Below are 20,456 nucleotides of genomic sequence, written 5' to 3'. Positions count from 1 at the left end.
GGCGTCTCTTTTCAACAAACGGGGAGAAAAGCCGGGCTCGTGAATGCCGGCCTCGCCAGGAGAGTGACTTTGTGGTTGTCTCCTCTTGCTGGGAGCCGTGGATAATTGATCAGGAAATGAACGAGTGCTGCCCAACTTCGCCGAGGCACGCAACCTCCCCCCCCCCCCCCGTACAATTCCCACGCCTTTCAATCAAGTTTGCTGCAAGGCAAAGCTCCCTGGTGGATTGAGCCCATTAGCAGACCCGCAGGTTGCTAAGCACCTGCCTCCGAGAATATCAAATCATAGCTACCTTGCAGCAACACATCATTACGTGATCTTTTCTTCTTCTTCCCCCCCCCCCCGAAGCTCTGGTAAACGGACGATGCAGTCTACATTCTATTCATAACCCAGCCAGCTTCCTCCGTGTTGTGTGATTCATCCTAGCTTTTCACGAGGGGGCAACAGCGGCGACCTGCAATCAAATCTTACGGCAGATAGACCACCTATTTGCATCACTCAGGTGACCCTGAGGACACAGGTAAACCTCCAAGTGGCCTCAACGACTCTCTAAAAAGAATGCAAATGACCGGCTGTCTATGAGGAGTATAAATCCTCCCATTCCTCACCATGCAGTCAGAGCGGATGGTGAAGATGGGAAGAGAAATGTCTCCAAAGAAAAACAAGAAAGTCCAGTTCGCCTCCTGAAAAAGCACCCTTGGGTATTTCCTTGAAGACGTTCCGCTTCTAGTTCCAAGAAGGCTCCACACCCATTTGCACCACTCAGGTGACCCTGAGGACACAGGTAAACCTCCAAGTGGCCTCAACGACTCTAAAAGGATGCAAATGACTGGCTATATGCGAGGAGTATAAATCCTTCCACTCCCCACCATCCAGTCTGAGCCAAAGAAGCTTCCTGGATGAGAAGCGAAACGTCTTCAAGGAAAAACCCAAAGGTGTTTTTTTCAGGAGGCAACTGGACTTTCTTGTTTTCCTTTGAAGATGTTTCGCTTCTCATCTTCTCCATCCGCTCTGACTGGATGGTGGGGAGTGGAAGGATTTACGCTCATTGCGGACAGCTGGTCATTTGCCTTCTTTTAGAGAGTCGGTGAGGCCACCTGGAGGTTTACCTGTATCCTCAGGGTCACCTGAGTGGTGCAAATGGTTGTGGAGCTTTTTTTATGTGTGGAACATCCTGCAGCCAAGAAGGCTCCCCGCCCATTTGCATCACTCAGGTGACCCTGAGGACACACACAATCCTCCAGGTGGCCTCAACGACTCTCTAAAAAATGCAAATGACCAGCTGTCCGCAAGGAGTGTAAATCCTTCCATTCCCCACCATTCAGTTGCCCTGGTTGTTAAGTGAATCACTGCAGTTGTGAAGTGAGTAACACGGTTGTTAAGTGAATCTGGCTTCCCCATTGACTTTGCTTGTCAGAAAGTCTCAGGTGATCACATGACCCCAGGACACTGCAACCGTCATAAATATGAGTCAGTTGCCAGGCATCTGAATTTTGAGTCACGTGAACAGGGGGATGCTGCAACAGTCATAAGTCACTTTTCTCAGTGCAGTTGTGAGTTTGAACAGTCACAAAAAATGGTTGTTAAGTCGAGGAATATCGGTACCCCCATCTGGAATGAAACGGCCCCATCCAGTCCCCAAACCAGGTTTTTAGGCTTTTAACCAAAGGCCAAAAGGATGTTGAAAACCGTCATAAGTCACTTTTTCAGTGCCGTTGTAACTTCGAACATCCACTAAATGAACTGTTGTAAGCTGAGGTCTTATTAAACTAAGGCAGGGGTAGGCAACCTTGGCTCTTTTATGACTTCAACTCCCAGAATTCCTGAGCCAGCATGTGGAAACCTTGGCCCCTTCATGACTTGTGGACTTCAGCTCCCAAAATTCCTCAGCCAGCATGGGGAAAAATATGGCCCCTTCATGAGTCGTGGACTTCAACTCCCAGAATTCCTGAGCCAGCATGTGGAAACCTTGGCCCCTTCGTGACTCGTGGACTTCAGCTCCCAAAATTCCTCAGCCAGCATGGGGAAAAATATGGCCCCTTCATGAGTCGTGGACTTCAACTCCCAGAATTCCTGAGCCAGCATGTGGAAACCTTGGCCCCTTCGTGACTCGTGGACTTCAACTCCCAGAATTCCTCAGCCAGCATGAGGGAACTATGGCCCCTTCATGACTCGTGGACTTCAACTCCCAGAATTCCTCAGCCAGCATGAGGGAACTATGGCCCCTTCATGACTCGTGGACTTCAACTCCCAGAATTCCTGAGCCAGCATGTGGAAACCTTGGCCCCTTCATGACTCGTGGACTTCAACTCCCAGAATTCCTGAGCCAGCATGGGGGAACTATGGCCCCTTCATGACTTGTGGACTTCAACTCCCAGAATTCCTGAGCCCACATGGGGGAAACTATGGCCCCTTCATGACTCGTGGACTTCAACTCCCAGAATTCCTTCTCACCTGAGAAGGGTTTGATGTGCTGGTTGACATTCATTTCCTCATATAAGCCACCATTCCTGCATTTGCACAACACAGGTAGCCACATGCCAACAAAACCAAATGCAGGTGGTGGGTTTTTGTTGTTTTGATCCCGGGGATCAAAACAACACCAAAACCCTCCATCTTTATAAAAATTCACAACTCTTTGTTGTTATATCTTATGATTTATGTTGATTGCTTTTATTTAGTATCCCATGACTATCACTAGGGTTGTATCTTATGATTTGTGATGATTATGACCATGATTTATCACTTGTTGCTTGTATGCACATTGAGAGCTTCTGCACCAGAGACAAATTTCTTAGGTGTCCAGTCAACACTTGGCCAATCAACAATTCTAACCCTAATTCTAAATTGTACTTTCCTAGTGGACAATCAATTTAATATGAGTCAGCAGTGTGCAGCGGAGCCAAAAAAACAAATGCAATCCTGGGCTGCATTAACAGAGGGATTGAATGAAAATCACATAAGATACCAATCCAGTTTTGGTCACCACACTATAAAAAAGAATTTGAGACTCTAGAAAGAGCGCAGAGAAGAGCAACAAAGATGATCAGGGGACTGGAGGCTAAAATATATGAAGAATGGTTGAAAGAAATGGGCATGGCTAGTATAGTGAAAAGAAGGACCAAGAGTGACATGATAGCAGTCTTCCAGTATTTGAGAGGCTGCCCCAAAGAAGAGGGGGTCCACCTATTCTCCAAATCATCTGAAGGCAGGACAAGAAACAACATGTGGAAACTAATCAAGGAGAGAAGCAACCTGGAACTAAGGAGAAATTTCCTGACAGAACAATTAACCAGTGGAATGGCTTAACCAGAAGTTGTGGATGCTCCACTACTTGAGGCTTCTAAGAAGATACTGGACAGTCACTTATTTGAAATGGTAGAGACTCTTCCACTTGAGCAGGAGGTTGGACTAGAAGATCTCCAAGGTCCCTTTCAGCTCTTTATTATTATTCTATGTTTTATACCAGCTTCAACCTAGGGCTTCTTACTATTTCTAAACATTATTATGGAAATGGTGTGCTATCTGAAGGATCATTCACAGGAAAGATATATTTCAGTTTGGAGGAGATGGATAAATTATATTCAAAACAAATATGGGACTAAAAAGTATCATTTAGCTTATGAGTAGATTTTAGTGGGATATTGTTATTGGTACGTTGTTTGTAGTTATGTTAAAAGAGAGTTAAAGTGCATTATGAATTTGGTTAATTGTATATTATGCATATTTTTTATTTAGAATATGATTATTGTAACTATAATCCTGTATTTAGCTCTGGGAAGGTGGGGGGGAAGTGGGTGGGTTTGGGTTGGGAGGGGAAAAAAATAAAAAAAGACATTTTCCAAAAAAAAAAAAGAAATGGTGTGCTAGAGCTAAAACATATAGGGAATGGTTGCTGGAATTGGGGATGACTAGTTTAATGAAGAGAAGGACGAGGGGGGACAGGATAGCCGTGTTCCAGTATCTCAGGGGCTGCCCCAAAGAAGAGGCAGTCAAGCTATTCTCCAAAGTGCCTGAAGGCAGGACAAGAAGCCACGGATCGAAACTAATCAAGGAGAGAAACAGCCTAGAATTAAGGAGAAACTTCCTGACAGTTAGAACAACTAACCAGTGGAACTACCTGCCTCCAGAAGCTGTGAATGCTCCAACACTGGAAGGTTTTTAAGAAGAGACTGGACAGCCATTTGTCCGACATGGTATAGGGCAGAGGTAGGCAACCTTGGCTCTTTTATGACTCGTGGACTTCAACTCCCAGAATTCCTTAGCCAGCCATGCTGAGGGAAAAGGGAGAGTTTCCAAACTGAGCCTTGCTGGCTCAGGAATTCTGGGAGTTGAAGTCCACGAGTCATAAAAGAGCCAAAGTTGCCTACCCCTGGTATAGGTAGGGTCTCCTGCTTCAGCAGAATGGGTTGGGCTAGATGACCTACCAGATCCCTTCCAACTCTGCTCTTCTGTGCATTTCTCTTCTTCCTCTTTGTCTCTCTATGCTCCTTTCTTAGCCAATCAAAACAGCCAGTGCGGAGAGGGCACTCCTGATTGGCTGTCGCGGAACAAACTCGCCGCGGAACTTGGAGTCCGCGGGAGAGGGAGGAAGGGGGACCGTTTTAGTGACGGACCGCGGAGCTGCGGGGGAACGCATTAGGGTGACCTCTTCGGATTCGTGATTTCAGCCCCCCCCCGTCGCCGTGGTTACCGCCTGGAGGGTCTGGGGCGTCGCTGAGGATCATGAATGCGGCCTTGGGGAAAGTAGGTATCTTGGGGAGGGGGCGCCCGCGTCCCGAACCCCCATCCTCCTCTGCCTGGTTCAGCCGGCTGTCCTTGAAGTGGGTGGGATCCCAGCTCCCATCATGCCCAGCCGAGCCATCTGGGGGTCCTTAAGGTGGGAGAGCGTGAGCGGATGGAAAAGGGAGGGTGGGGGGACCCAGCAAGTGCTTGGGGAATTGGGGGATTACCTGTCTACATTTTTAAGTAGAATATTTTTTAATATTTTATCATTGGGGCTTGTTAGTTTAATCTTTTTTTAACATTTGTATTATTGTGTTTTATTGTTGTTAGCCGCCCTGAGTCCTTCAGGACGTAGGGCGGCATATAAGTCCCAAAAATAAATAAATAATAAATAATTTGGTTTATCCAAACTTTCTTATTTTTTCCCCCCATAGTAGGGATGTAAATATATTTCTCTGCTTTTGCACTTTCTACTTGTATTTATTTGGGATTCAGTAAACTTTACTCGTTTCTTTCTTTGACGTTGTATCCCGCCTTTCTTACTGTTTATAAATATGCCCCCCCCCCCAAGAATAGCAATTTTCTTCCTAAAAATGCCCCGTTCCCCTGGAAGATAAGTTCCAATTGGTTATTTATACATTTCTAGGTCTTCCCCCCCCTTTTTAAAAAATATAAATCTAGTGTCAGGACACTTGGGAATTAATCCTTGACTTAGACCACAATTGAGCCCCAAAAGAGTGACGTAGGCAGCATGCAACTAGTCCTCAAATTATGACCACAGTTGAGCCCAATTGTTGCTAAGTGAAACAATTGTTAAGTGAGTTTGCCCCATTTTACGACCTTTCTTGCCACAGTTCTTAAGTGAATCGCTGCACTTAAGCTAGTAACACAGTTGTAAAATAAATCTAGCTTCCTCATTGATTTTCCTTGTCAGAAGGTCTGTTCTGTACCAGCCTGCTACTGGCCCTGCAGCAAAAGCAGGGACAACCCCTTTACAAACGGCAAGAGGCTGGAATAAAGCCTGCCAAATTTATTAACATAAAACAGAGCAAGACAAGACACCAACCATGAAACAGGAGCTATGAAACAGGAACTATCCAAGCGGTTGCCTTCAGCAAACCAGCCCTCCCACACATTCCCCTTAAATACAGTTCAGGGCGTGGCTTCTCTCTGCCTCCTTCCGAGGTGCCCCATTGCCTTCCTCTGTTTACTCCTGATTGACTGCCTCCTGCGTCGGGCGTCCTTGAACAGGGCCAGCTGTGGGTCATCTTCATCCACGCTGTCAGGCTCACACAGCTGGGTCTCCGTCGTGACCAAGTGGGAGGGGCCCGGCTGAGGGCTCTGCGGAGCCCCAAGGCCATCATCAGCAAGCTCTTCAACACCCCCCTCCTCCTCCTCTGAGTCGTCCGACCCAACTGCCGAACCCACAGGCTGACCCTGAATCACAACAACGTCTCAAAAGGTATCCTGGGACACAGCAGGGGTCATAAATGTCAGTTGCCCGGCCTCCGAATTTTGATCACGTCAGCACAGGGTTGAGGCAACGATTGTGAGTGTTGAAAACCGTCATAAGTCACTTTTTTCAGTGCCGTTGTAACTTCGAACGTCCACTAAATGGACTGTTGTAAGCTGAGGTCTTATTGAACTAAGGCAGGGGTAGGCAACCTTGGCTCTTTTATGACTTCAACTCCCAGAATTCCTGAGCCAGCGTGAAAACTTTGGCCCCTTCATGACTTAGAGACTCCCAGAATTCCTCAGCCAGCATGGGGGAACTATGGCCCCTTCACGACTCGCGGACTTCAACTCCCAGAACTCCTGAGCCAGCATGAGGGAAACTATGGCCCCTTCATGACTTCTGGACTTCAACTCCCAGAATTCCTGAGCCCACATGGGGGAAACTATGGCCCCTTCATGACTTGTGGACTTCAACTCCCAGAATTCCTCAGCCAGCATGGGGGAACTATGGCCCCTTCACGACTCGCGGACTTCAACTCCCAGAACTCCTGAGCCAGCATGGGGGAAACTATGGCCCCTTCATGACTTGTGGACTTCAACTCCCAGAATTCCTCATCCAGCATGAGGGAAACTATGGCCCCTTCATGACTTCTGGACTTCAACTCCCAGAATTCCTGAGCCCACATGGGGGAAACTATGGCCCCTTCATGACTTGTGGACTTCAACTCCCAGAATTCCTCAGCCAGCATGGGGGAACTATGGCCCCTTCATGACTCGACTTCAACTCCCAGAATTCCTGAGCCAGCATGGGGGAACTATGGCCCCTTCATGAGTTGTGGATTTCAAGTCTCAGGAATTCTGGGAGTTGAAGTCCACGAGTCATAAAAAAGAGCCAAGGTTGCCTACCCCTGAACTAAGGAAATGTGTATCATAAATTTTAGGTCAAGAGTGCAACATCAAGGATGAATTTAGACTTCGGGGTTCCCCTAAATATTGGACTGTTGAAATAGTTGTCCGGAAGTGAGAGATACGAAGCAGAAAGAGAAATGTAGGACATCGGCCGTCTTACGGTTTCTTGCAAAGAGTTTTACGGGTTTACACAGTCAGTTTTGGAAAGTCACTAAGGGGTAACCTTCTCCTTTGAAAAGGGCTTGATAAGTTATTTCTTATTGACTCAGCCTTCCATCCTTCCGAGGTAGGTAAAATGAGGACCCAGATTGTTGGGGGCAATAAGCTGACTTTGTAATAATGTCGCTTGGGGGGGGGGCGAAAGCCCTAATAATAAGCAGGCATATACATAGAATGAAGGCTATTGCTAAGCACATTTGATTTGTGATTCTTAGATTGTAAGCCGCCCTGAGTCTTCGGAGAAGGGCGAGATATAAAATAAAAAAATTAAAAAAATTTCTGGAACTGACGATTTAGCTTTCTTCCTGCAGGTTTTGTCCCTAGGAAAGGAATCTGTTTTAAAACAAGGATCTGTTTTTTTCAGGTAAGGTACCCAGTGCTCTGCACATTACAGAGAATCCCTAACAACCATTTGTTTAACAACCGTTTGAAGCTACAGCCGCCTGGGAAGAAGTGGCCTATGACTGCTTCTCACGCTTACGATCATTTCGGCATCCCCATGATCACTTCATTAAGAATTGGGAGCTTAGTAATCAGCATCCATGATGCTTGGAACATCCCAGAGTCGTGTGATCACCATTTGCAATCTTCCCAGATTCGCTTCTAACAAGGACCCTCCACGAGGGAACTGGATTTGTTTAGCAAAGGCTGATCCGCTGAGCATCTGCTTAACGATGGCAAAAGTCATAAAAAATTGGGCACAACTCAACAGACGACTGCCTTGCTAAACAACGGGAATTCTGGCCCCAGTTAACGGACAACAATCTGTATCTTGTTTTGGGTCCTGATGGAAGTCATCACTCAAAAAAGGCAGGAAGAATTTTGACGCTTAGACCCTTATTCTAAACAATGTAAAATGGAGGGAAACGGTGTAAAAAGACACATTTGGATAGGAGAAATAAATTAATGCAGGATTGTTCTCTTTGGCTATATGACCATGCACTCTTCCTAGAGATTTGCAAACTGCCCATCGGGATGGGAGCTTTGCGTTCTAATTACATTTTCATTAGAGAACCTCGAGGAGGCCGTGAAAAGTTTTTGTCCTGTGGAAGTACTTCCCAAGTTTAATAAGGATTGTATCTCCCTGTTTTGCTTGTTTTTAGCCTTTCATTAAAATCATCCGGAAGGAATCCAATCTGTTCTGTAGGTAAGACGATATTGTTGTGGTTTTTTTTTAAAAAAAAAAAACAATTTGTCATAACCTGGGAAAGAGAACCGACTTTGGGGCTGTGGAGTGATATGATGAATTTGCTGCCCAGAGTTGTTTCTTACGAGATGGGCAGCAAATTTATTTATTTATTTATTTATTTATTTATTTATTTATTTGATTGATTGATTGATTTTTATATACCGCCCTATTCCCGAAGGACTCAGGGCGGTTCACAGGGCGAATTAAAACAATACAAAATAAAGAAAGCTAAAATAGAATTAAATTAATACTAGCCCACAATTAAAACAAAAGTTAAAATTTAAATTTAAAATTAATTTAAAACCCCTCAGTCCAGGCCAGAAAGGTCAAACAACCAGGTTTTTAGGTCCCGGCGAAACGAGCGAAGGTCGGGGGCAGTCCGAAGTTCCACCGGCAGTTCGTTCCATAGGGCGGGCGCGCCCACAGAGAACGCCCTCCCCCTGGGAATCACCCGCCGGCATTCCCTGACCGGCGGAACCCTAAGGAGGCCGTCCCTGTGGGCGCGCACAGGACGATGGGAGGCTGATGCTGGCAGCAGGTGCTCCCTAAGGTAATCCAGACCCATGCCATTTAGGGCTTTATAGGTCATCACCAGCACCTTGAATCTCACCCGGAGGGCAACTGGAAGCCAATGCAGCTCACGGAGAAGAGGTGTTACACGGGAGTATCGGGAAACTCCCATTACTACTCGCGCGGCTGCATTTGCACCAGCTAAAGAAATGAGAGGATATTATATTCTCCCCTTTTCTGGCAAAAACAGTTGGCCAGTCATTTTCCCACTATAAAAATTTCAGATGGATCAGACTTCTCTGGTCTGTTCCCTTTCACATGCTGGATTACAACCTCTGTATTTCCCACCTAGATAATTGTTCCAACATACATGGCAGATACTGTTACATACATACATGCCTACAATCAAGCAGAGTACAGCTGGAAGGGACCTTGGAGGCCTTCTAGTCCAACCCCCTGCTCAAGTGGGAGACCCTGTACCAGAGGTCACCAGCCTTTCTTGGTTGGCGGACCGGAGGGAAAGGGGGGGAAGCATTTAATGCATGTGCGCACGCGCACAGGGCCGCAAGCATGCACGTGACGCAAACGGGACGGGGCTAGGGCTTGCGTGATACTCGCTAGCCCTGCCCCGTTCTTGCGCACAGCGCCCTGTTCCTGAGCCCTGAGGCGTGGTGTCGGCCCATTTTTGTGCGCCGCAGCATGGCGGCATCCCGTTTTCACGACCCATGGCGCAACAGTGTCCCATTTTCGCACCCTGTGGCGCGGCAGTGGCCTATTTCTGCGCCCCGGGGCATGGTGGCCCGTTTTTGCAACCTGAGGCGTGGCGGTGGCCCATTTTTGCACCCTGAGGCGTGGCGGTGGCCCGTTTTGTGCCCCAAGGCATGACGGGGGCCCGTTTTTACACCCCAAGGGACGGCAGCAGCCCATTTTTGCGCCCCGAGGCGTGGTGGTGGGCCGTTTCTGCACCCCAAGGCACAGCGGCGGTGGCCCATTTTTGCACTGTGCAATGTGGCATCCTGTTTTCACGCCCCCACGGCCGTGGCGCTAGAGCGAGTGTGGGGTTATGTACACACATATGCGCAAACTGGCCAGCCTGTCCCACAGCCCGGTGGCCAGCAGCTCACAGCCCTCTACCGGGCCACGGCCCACTTGTTGGGGACCCCTGCCCTGTACCATTTCAGACAAGTAACTGAATTATTTACATTTGATCTCTAATTTCCAATTGATCTCATGCAGGCCCGACAGGGACAGCCAAAGGGCTGGATGTGGCCCGGTCAGGTTATCTGTGTGTGTAAAATGCTGAGATCTGCTCTAGATCTTTAAAATTTCTGTATTTTTTGTTTCCTCTTTCAAAGGCATCCTACAGCAGAATTTTCAACGACACTACAGATCTCAGCCCACCCACGGCATTGGCCGCTACAGACACCTCCTTCCCCCAGAGGTGAGCATTACAAATCTCAAATTTTGCTGTTTCTGTCATTTCTTAAAGACAAGATTCCTAGAGGGACATGACTATCGGCTGAGCCTGCAAGGGTAGGCAACCTTGGCTCTTTTATGACTCGTGGACCTCAACTCCCAGAATTCCTGAGCCAGCCTTGCTGAGGGGAAAGGGAGAGGTTTCCAAGCTGAGCCATGCTAGCTCAGGAATTCTGGGAGTTGAAGTCCACGAGTCATGAAGGAGCCAAGGTTTCCCCCATGCTGGCTCAGGAATTCTGGGAGTTGAACTCTGCAAGTCATGAAGGGGCCATAGTTCCCCCATGCTGGCTCAGGAATTCTGGGAGTTGAAGTCCACAAGTCATGAAGGAGACATATTTCCCTCATGCTGGATCAGGAATTCTGGGAGTTGAAGTCCATGAGTCATGAAGGGGCCATAGTTCCCCCATGCTGGCTGAGAGATTCTGAGAGTTGAAGTCCACGAATCATGAGGGGGCAAAGGTTTTCCCCATGCTGGCTCAGGAATTCTGGGAGTTGAAGTCCACGAGTCATGAAGGGGCCAAGGTTGCCTACCCCTGGCCTGAGGGCTCTCCGGATTAGAAGGAGGCTATTGATTGCTCAGCAAGCCATTAAAAAGTAGATCACAACTGAACATGGAGGCACACAGGTAGTCCTTGACTTATGACAGCAATTGACCTCCAAAATTTCTGTTGCTAAGCAAGACAAGTTGTTAAGTGAGTTTTGTGCCTTTTTACAACCTTTCTTGCTACGGCTGTTAAGTGAATCTGGCTTCCCCCATTGACTTTGCTTGTCAGGAGGTTGCAAAAGGAGATCGCACGATCCCAGGACACTGCAACCATCATAAATACGAGTCAGTTGCCGAGCATTTTGATCATGTGAGGATTCTGCAATGGTCATAAGTGCGGGAAACGGTCCTAAGTCATCGTTTTCAGAGACGTTGTAACTTTGAAGAGTCGCGAAATGGACTACTCGTTAAGTCTACCTGTATAAATGTTAACAAACCCTGCTGCCTTTTCCCCAGGATCCTAAAAAAAGGAAGAATCATGTCGAAATGAAGGAAATTGACCCTGGCACAGAACACGAATACGGGACCCTGAACATCGTGATGACGGGCTACGACGTCTGTCTGGTTGAGCACTATGCTTGCTATGTGCATCGGCTTTGCAACAAGTTGTCTATCAGTGTGGTCGAAACGTAAGAGGCTCCGGATGTGAAAAACTGTGCTGCCCACTCACTCACTCACTCGCACACACATCTGTGGTTTAGTGCAGAGGCCCCCAACCTTTGGGGGCACCAGGGACCACCGGTTCCGTGGAGAGAGGTTTTTCCACGGATCGGAGGGTGCGTGATTTTGGGTGCTGCCTGCATCTCGCGGATGGAGCTTTGCTTGTTTGTGGGAACCGGTTGCTGGCATTCTAGTACACGACCTGGGGGTCGGGGACCTCTAGTTTAGTGAGTTTATTAATGTCCCCCAGCCATTCCCTTTACCAATACTAAGAACTGTCCCCGTAAGGTCAGCCACGAGCAAGCCAAGATTAATCCACAAACGAATTGGTCAATAGCCCATAAACCAGCGAAGGCTTGCTCAAACAAATAACAAACTTCAATCCACCAGGCAAGAATGCAAAACACACACACACACACACTTTTTCACACTTACGTGATTTCCCCCGAGGTCACGTGATCCAAAGTCAGAGGCTTGACAACTGGATCACATTTAGGACGGACGCAGCGTCCCCAGGGTGTGTGTGTGTGTGTGTGTCTCGTGATCCCCCTTTTGCGACCTTCTGACAAGCAAAGTCAATCGGGGGAGCCAGATTGACTTAACAGCTTAAAACAACTGCAGGGATTCGTTTTAAACAGCGGTGGACGAGAAAGGTCGCAAAATGGGACAAAACTCGCCGAACAGCTGACTCGGCAGAAAATTGGGGCGCGGTTTCGGTCGTAAGCCGAGGACCCCCTGTACGTTGGAACTCCTGTTCTAGGAAAGTAGGAGACGAACCTAAGAAATAAACGGGCTAAAATGCCACTGGTGTATACGACTGTCACTTAGCAAGGGAAATTTTGATGACAGTGGTCGTAAGTTGAGGACTACCTGTAATTTCCCCCCCTCCCCCCCCTGTCTCCCTCTGCTTCTCCCCAGCTATGCCATGCCCACGAAGACTATGGAGCTGGTGTTGGCCGGGGAACACGACAACAAACTGCGCGTGGACGCCGTCCTTACAAGCCACCAGCGTGTCGTCCAGGTAAGTTGCCTTCCTGATTTTGTTTTCCAAACTACGGTCGGTCCTCAAGTTAACGCCCCAGATTTATGCCGCTAAGCGAGATAGTTGTTAACTGAGTCTGGCTTGTTAGGGGGTCGCGTGACCTCGGGATGCTGCAACCGTCATAAATACGAGCCAGTTGCCCAGCATCTGAATTTTGGTCGACTGACCATGGGGATGCTGCAGTGGTTAAAAAAAAATGGTCAAAAGTTGCTGTTTTCAGCCTTGCTGTAAATTCGAACGGCCACTAAATGAAGTGTTGTAAGTTGAGGACTTCCTGTAGTATAATGGCGGTCAATGGTCCTCCAGCTTCTTCCTTGAAACCTCCTGAATGACCGCAAAGCGAGATCGTTGAATGTTCCTTGAAAAGCTCAGCTTGTCCTCCAAAACCACGGACATCCCCCTCCCTCAGTTAGAGCCACAGCTGGTCCTCGCTTAATGACTGGTTGATTACCGATCATTCAAAATGTTGGCCGATGCCCCCCCACAAAAGCTACTTGTGACCCAATTGTCCCAAAGGTGCTTTTTTTCAGGAGGGAATTGGATTTTTCTTGTTTTTCTTTGAAGACGTTTCGCTTCTCATTCCAGAAGCTTCTTCAGCTCTGACTGGATGGTGAAGGATGGAAGGATTTATACTCCTCACAGACAGCTGGTCATTTGTATCCTTTTAGAGAGTCGTTGAGGCCACTTGGAGGTTTGTCTGTGTGCTCAGGGTCACCTGAGTGGTGCAAATGGGTGATCTATCTACCTCCAGTCTACAACACAATCCTTTCCGCAATTCCAAGAAGGCTCCACACCCATTTGCACCACTCAGGTGGCCCTGAGGACACAGACAAACCTCCAGGTGGCCTCAATGACTCTAAAAGAAGGCAAATGACCAGCTCTTTGCAAGGAATATATATATATATAAATGACACCATCCATCTCCATTCTACAACACAATCCTTTCAACAATTCCAAGAAGGATCCACACCCTTTTGCACTACTCGGGTGGCCTTGACGACACAGATAAACCTCCAGGTGGCCTCAACGACTCTCTAAAAGGATGCAAATGACCAGCTCTCTACAAGGAGCATAAATCCTGCCACTCCCCACCATCCAGTCGGAGCTGAAGAAGCTTCTGGGATGAGAAGCAAAACCTCTTAAAAGAAAAGGCTCCACACCCGTCTGCACCACTCGGGTGACCCTGAGGACACAGACAAACCTCCAGGTGGCCTCAACGACTCTCTAAAAGAAGGCAAATGACCAGCTGTCTGCAAGGAATATAAATATAAACGACACCATCCATCTCCAGACAGCCCTTTCTGCAGTTCCAAGAAGGCTCCACACCCATTTCCACCACCCAGGCGACTCTGAGGACACAGATAAACCTCCAAGTGGCCTCAACGACTCTCTAAAAGGATGCAAATGACCAGCTCTCTACAAGGAGTATAAATCCTGCCACTCCCCACCATCCAGTCAGAGCTGAGGAAGCTTCTTGGATGAGAAGCGAAACGTCTTCAAAGAAAAGGCTCCACACCCGTCTGCACCACTCAGGTGACCCTGAGGACACAGACAAACCTCCAGGTGGCCTCAACGACTCTCTAAAAGGATGCAAATGACCAGTTTTTCTGCAAGGAGTATAGGTGCATTTTCAGGAGGCAACTGAACTTTCTGGGTTTTTTTCTTTGACAACGTTTCGCTTCTCATCCAGGAAGCTGATTTTTGAACTAGTTATCTTCCGAAACAAAAAAGTGTGGAAAGTCTCCTGTAAATTAGCTGGCATTGAAAAGCAAAAACAGACAAATCAATAGGTTGCAATAATATGTCCCAACGCTGCAAATTGGTTTTCTCTTTTCCCCTGGAAACACGATTCTTCTCCGTTCCTCCAGATTAAACAGTTGGCTGCCACGTTTAGTCCTATTTTCTTGGAAATTATTCAGAATAACCTGCCCGAAGGAGTCCATCTCTTAGTGAAAGAGGTACGTGGATGCTTACGGAAACATTTAAAATTGAGAATGAAATAATGGAAAACATCAATAAATTTAACCTCAAAAACTTTGAAACATGGAGGAGGAGGAAGAGGAGGAGGAAGAGGAGGAGGAGAATTGTAGGGTCCTTGGTGCTCTCTGAGCTTGGTGGTATTGTTGCAGACGTTTCATGACCCAACTAGGGAACATCATCAGTGCTAGAAGGAAGGAAGGATTGATTGATTGATTGATTGATTGATTGCGGGGGTCCTTAGTGCTCTCTGAGCGTGGCGGTTTTCTTGCAGACGTTTCATGACCCAACTAGGGAACATCCTCAGTGCTAGAAGGGAGGAGGAAGAGGAAGATTGGTGATAGAGGACATCTGTAGGGTCCTTGGTGCTCTCTGAGCTGGGTGGTTTTCTTGCAGACGTTTCATGGCCCAACTAGATAACATCACCAACACTAGGAGGAAGTGAGGTTTATTGGAGAGGAGGGGGGAAGAGGGGGTGCTGTGGGGTCCTTGGTGTTTCTGAATTTGGTGTTTTTCTTGCAGACGTTTCATAACCCAGCTAGGTAACACCATCAGTGCTAGGAGGGAGGGAGGGAGGAAGGAAGGAAGGAAGGAAGGATTGATTGTGGGGGTCCTTAGTGCTCTCTGAGCTTGGTGTTTTTCTTGAAGACGTTTCATAACCCAGCTAGGTAACACCATCAGTGCTAGGAGGGAGGGAGGGAGGGGGAAGGAAGGAAGGAAGGAAGGAAGGAAGGAAGGAAGGAAGGAAGGATTGATTGTGGGGGTCCTTAGTGCTCTCTGAGCTTGGTGGTTTTCTTGCACACGTTTCATGACCCAACTAGGTAACATCATCAGTGCTAGGAGGAGGAGGAGGAGGACCGTGGGGGTGCTCTCTGGCTTGGTTAACATCATTAGTGCTAGAAGGGAGGGGGGGTTGGGGGGAGGAGGAGGAGGAGGAGGAGGAGGAGGAAGGACTGTGGGGTCCTTGATGTTCTCTGAGCTGGGTGGTTTCCTTGCAAACGTTTCCTGACCCAACTAGGGAACATCATCATCATCATCATTCTATTCTATTCTATTCCATTCCATTCCATTCCATGAAGAACTCTACTTTAAGAGGAGAATATTTGCAGCTGGGGGTCAAAATGAGGGGCCCTTAGTGCTCTCTGAGCTTGGTGGTTTTCTTGCAGACGTTTCATGACCCAACTAGGGAACATCATCAGTGCTAGAAGGGAGGGGGCTTTGCGGAGTGGAGGAAGAGGAGGAGACACAGTGGGGTCCTTAGAGCCGGGTTGTTTTCTTGCAGACAATTCATTATCTGACTAGGCTTCATCATCAGTGCTTGAAAAGCTCGATATGAAACTGGCTGTATAAAGAGACATCAATTTCCCAAGCAACCCTAGAATTCTCTGGGCCACCACGTTCCGATCAACCCCGGCATAAACCAAGTCAAAAGCTAGATTTGTAAGAGTGTTCAATTTTTTTTTAGCCAAGTTTAATGCACAAATCCAGCCTCAGTATCTTGATAAATTTTATATGGCTTAGATCAGGAGTTCCCCCACTACCGGGCCGTGGCCTATTCAGAATTGGATCACGCAAGTGGCTGGCTGGAGTGTGTGTGTGTGCGTGCGTGCGCAGCTCAACTCGCCTGAGTGGCAGGCTGGCAGGCACTCGTGTGTGCACCGACCCGTTTTTGCAAGTTGAGCCGTGCGCCTATGCGCCACTCGTGCAGGGGCTGCACACGTCCATGCAACTCCGTTTGAGCCGGCCCGTCGCTTGCGTTGCCCAATTTCCCCCTCTTCCCCTCAGCCGGCCCGTAAAGGTTAGGGGACCACTGGTTCAGGTGATCTAAACCTTGGCAGGTACAAAGACTTTGCAACTTTCTTAAGCTACCCTAATGGTGCCAAAAAATTGAGGCCTTTGAGCTATGGTGCTGGAGAAGACCCCTGCGAGTCCCTTGGACTGTGAGGCGATCAAACCGGTCGGTCCTAGAGGAGATCAACCCTGACTGCTCTTTAGAAGGCCAGATCCTGAAGCTAAAACTCAAATCCTTTGGCCACCTAATGAGAAGGAAGGACTCACTGGAGAAGAGCCTCATGCTGGGAAAGATGGAGGGCAAGAGAAGAAGGGGACGACAGAGAAGGAGGTGGCTGGATGGAGTCACTGAAGCAGGAGGCGTGAGCTTAAATGGACTCCAGAAGATGGTAGAGGACAGGAAGGCCTGGAGGAACGTTGTCCATGGGGTCGCAATGGGTCATACACTTCGCAGCTAACAACAATGGTGCATTATCTGAGATCCTAATGTTTGGTTTGTTTCTTCCTTTCAGCACACGGAGGAAGACTTCAGGATTCGATTGAAGATTCGCCCCGAGCTGGATGAGCTTCGGGCCAAACTGCAGTGAGGCGGCCCAATAGCCGATCATGTTTTTCATCCGTCGAAGTCATCCTTCCGGAGTTCCACAGCCAGCAGGGGTGGACTTCAGCTCCCAGAATTCCCCAGCCAGCACGGGTGGACTTCAAGTCCCAGAATTCCCCAGCCAGCATGGCTGGCTGGGGAATTCTGGGAGTTGGGAGTCCGCCCATCTTCAAATTGCCACGGCTGAGAAACAGCCATGCAATATAGCTTCTGTGTAAGTGGGAACATTAAACAGGTTGTGCAGCAGAAGTCAAATGAACTCGTTCTTGAACTCGCGATCTTCAAACCGACTCTAATCTTTACACTTAGGCCGGAAACCCAGGTGACACCGCGAGGTGTTCAAAAGGCACCTGGAATGATAAGCGTTAATTAGCGCCAGGGTGGCGCAGTGGTTGTAACGCAGTATTGCAGGCTAATTCTGCCGACTGCCAGTAGTTCTGTCGTCGTAAGTTCTCTAGGCCGACTCAGCTGTCCCATCTTTCCGAGGTCGGTAAAATAAGGAGCCAGCTTGTTGGGGGCAAGAGGCTGACTCTTAGAGAGAGGGCTGTAAAGCAAAGTTCCCCAATGTTTCCGGCTTTGTGGACCGGTGGGGGGGGGGGCAGGAGGAGAGGGTATGTTTGCGTGCAAGCAGCCGGCAAGCATGTGCATGGGCGCGCACAGCTCCATTTCTGTGCAATCCTGAAGCAAGATGGTGATCTGCGAAATTCTCTTGCCCAGCCAGTAACCACTGGACTTCAACTGCCAGGATTCCTGGGCCAGCCATGTTGGCCCAGGAATTTTGGGAGTTGAAGTCCCCTGGTTGTAAAGGGGTGATAGTTGCCCCTCCCCTGTCTTTTGTTCTACAAAAGGTCCAGATCCTTACTGGGTAAGCCCACCTCAGAGGTTCCGCGAAGTGAAGCGCTTAGTCTGAATTTACAAGAGGCACCACTGGCTTCTTACTTGCCAGATGCTTCCCCAAAGCCTCTTTACAACTGGGAAAAAGTATGTGACGAGGTTTTGCCTCTATTTTGATGAGAAAAAAAAGACAAAAATAACGCAGGAATGACAGAAACTGCAGGGTGGGAGGTTGAGAAAAAGCATAAACATGCTTGGCTCTCTCAATAGTAGCAACTGCGAGAGGGATCTCGGAGTCCTAGTGGACATTCGCTTAAATAGGAGACAGCCATGTGCTGCAGCTGCCAAAAAAGCCAACAACACAGTGCTAGGCTGCATTAACAGAGGGATGGAATCGAGATCACTTGAAGTGTTAATACCACTTTACAAGGCCCTGGTAAGGCCACACCTGGAATATTGCATCCAGTTTTGGTCACCACGATGTAAAAAAGACATTGGGACTCTAGAAAGAGGGCAGAGAAGAGCAACAAAGATGATCAGGGGACCGGAGGCTAAAACATATAAGGAACTGTTGCTGGAATTGGGGATGTCTAGTTTAATGAAGAGAAGGACGAGGGTTGTCATGATAACAGCCTTCCAATATCTCAGGGGCTGCCCCAAAGAAGAGTTGGGGGGTCCGCCTACTCTCCAAAGCACCAGAAGGCAGGACAAGAAGCAACGGATGGAAACTAATCAAGGAGAGAAGGAACCTGGAACTAAGGAGAAACTTCCTGACAGTTAAAACAACCAGTGGAACAACCTGCCTCCAGAAATTGTGAATGTTCCAGCACTGAAGGTTTTTAAGAAGAGACTGGACAGCCATTTGTCTGAAATGGTATAGGGTTTCCTGCCTGAGCAGGGGGTTGGACTAGATGACCTCCAAGGTCGCCTCCAAATCTATTATTCTGTTAAATTCCTGTAGCCGCCCCCCCCCAAAAAAGTTTGAAAAGATCAACGCTTGGCCCTTGTTTTTTTCACCCCAAGAAGCAGCACCACCTTAATACAAAACAGCAGTGAGTTCTGGACTTCAAAATTCCAGTAACACAGCTTTTCAGCAGTTTTTCCCTTTTACTATATAGTATTTCTCAAACTTGGTAACTTCTAAGATGTACGTATGGGCTTCAGCTCTCCGAATTGCCCAGCCAGTCAACTTCCAGAACTCTGGAAGTTGACGTCCCACACATCTTTAAAAGTTGCCACGTTTGAGGAACACTGCTCCTCCTGTGAACTTGTATCGCCAACATTTTAATAGCAGCGAGCTTTATGATGTAAAACTTCCAAGGCTGAAAAAGTCACGTTGAGAACTAGCCGATTGGTCTGCCTGCAGGGAGGCGAAGGGAGAAAATTTTCAAGGCAATCCTAATCCTTATAGGAGCCTTGGTGGAGCAGTGGGCTAATGCCTCCTTAAGTAACACCAGCTGCCTGCAATTAGTGCAGGTTCGCATCCCACCAGGCTCAAGATTGACTCAGCCTTCCATCCTTCCGAGGTAGGTAAAATGAGGACCCAGATTGTTGGGGGCAATTAAGCTGACTTTGTAATAATGCCGCTTGGGGTGTGTGTGAAAGCCCTAATAAGCAGGCATATACATAGAATGAAGGCTACTGCTAAGCTTGTAAGCCGCCCTGTCTTCGGAGAAGGGCGGGATATAAATGGGATTAAAATAATAATAATAATAATAATCTGGCTTCCTTCCACCAGATGCGGCTTTATTTATTTCTCAAGTTTATATGCCCCTCCCCGCCCCCCAATCTCACCATCAGGGAACTCTGAACTAAAATTTGCAGGTCGAGTTTGCACATCAGCCTCGGCTCCTGTAGCTGTTGCTGAACTGTTAAGTGACACAGTGCACTCACCGGGCTAAATAACTATGGTTGGTTTGATTTGGGACATAGCACGTTGTGTGAATCCAGCCGCACATGGAGTGCACACATTCTGCTCAACCATACTGTAGCCAGGAATAAATAGAACACCAGAAACCAAACCAAGCAATGACTATTTGGCTTAACATACTGTGTTAAATGAACTCTCAACTAGCCTAAGCCACCTTCCTTCCTCCTCCCTACTTTTTTTCCCCTTCCTTCCATCCATTTTTCCTCCGTTCCTTCGTCTCATTCTCCTTCCTTCCCTCCCTCCCATTCTCACTTCCCTTCCTCCCATTCTCCTTCCTGTTAGGCATATGGTGATAGCCTATCTAGTTGGGTTGGAAATATATAAATCATGATGTTGTAACTTTAAGGTGCTAATTGGCCAATGGGTGTGTAAGTTTTTGGATGGCCACAAGAGGGAGCTAGGAATGTAGCTTCTCTCTCTCTGCTCTCACTGTTTTTCACTGTTAGTTACTCTGATACTGCTATTGTTGGTTTACTACTGTGTTAAATCGTAATCTTCTGGAGGATAACAGACTGGAAAAAACATTCCCTTGTTGCTGGTTTTTCTCAATCTGGACAATTTCTGAGAGATCCTTGGTGCCCTCTGAGCTGGGTT

The 20,456-nt window shown here is 47.9% G+C and overlaps 1 protein-coding gene across 3 annotated transcripts; it reads left to right on the top strand.

The window, feature by feature from the left end:
- Positions 1-4,555: 4,555 nt before the first annotated feature.
- MRPL48 (mitochondrial ribosomal protein L48) lies at positions 4,556-17,347 on the top strand. Of its 3 annotated transcripts, XM_081327876.1 has the most exons (8): positions 4,556-4,746; positions 7,620-7,672; positions 8,412-8,455; positions 10,363-10,448; positions 11,484-11,656; positions 12,606-12,708; positions 14,598-14,687; positions 17,010-17,347. In XM_081327876.1, the coding sequence occupies exons 1-8, from the start codon at positions 4,726-4,728 to the stop codon at positions 17,082-17,084; spliced, it is 645 nt and encodes a 214-aa protein (XP_081184002.1). In that variant the 5' UTR covers positions 4,556-4,725; the 3' UTR covers positions 17,085-17,347. The 3 variants fall into 3 exon arrangements, with proteins under 3 accessions (XP_081184002.1, XP_081184004.1, XP_081184003.1); XM_081327878.1 differs by lacking the exon at positions 14,598-14,687; XM_081327877.1 differs by lacking the exon at positions 7,620-7,672 and having other exon boundaries at positions 4,599-4,746.
- The last annotated feature ends 3,109 nt before the right edge of the window (positions 17,348-20,456 follow it).

This window comes from Vipera berus, assembly GCF_964194415.1.
Source record: "Vipera berus genome assembly, chromosome: 4".
NCBI classification, from domain to species: Eukaryota; Metazoa; Chordata; class Lepidosauria; order Squamata; family Viperidae; genus Vipera; species Vipera berus.
This window is presented reverse-complemented; position numbering and strand designations above follow the sequence as displayed.

Excerpts from the sequence above, each read along its gene's own strand:
- MRPL48 (XM_081327876.1), top strand. The coding sequence starts at position 4,726 with ATGAATGCGGCCTTGGGGAAA. Across the intron at positions 11,657-12,605 it reads TCTATCAGTGTGGTCGAAAC|CTATGCCATGCCCACGAAGA; the intron begins GTAAGAGGCTCC and ends GCTTCTCCCCAG. Across the intron at positions 14,688-17,009 it reads TCCATCTCTTAGTGAAAGAG|CACACGGAGGAAGACTTCAG; the intron begins GTACGTGGATGC and ends TCTTCCTTTCAG.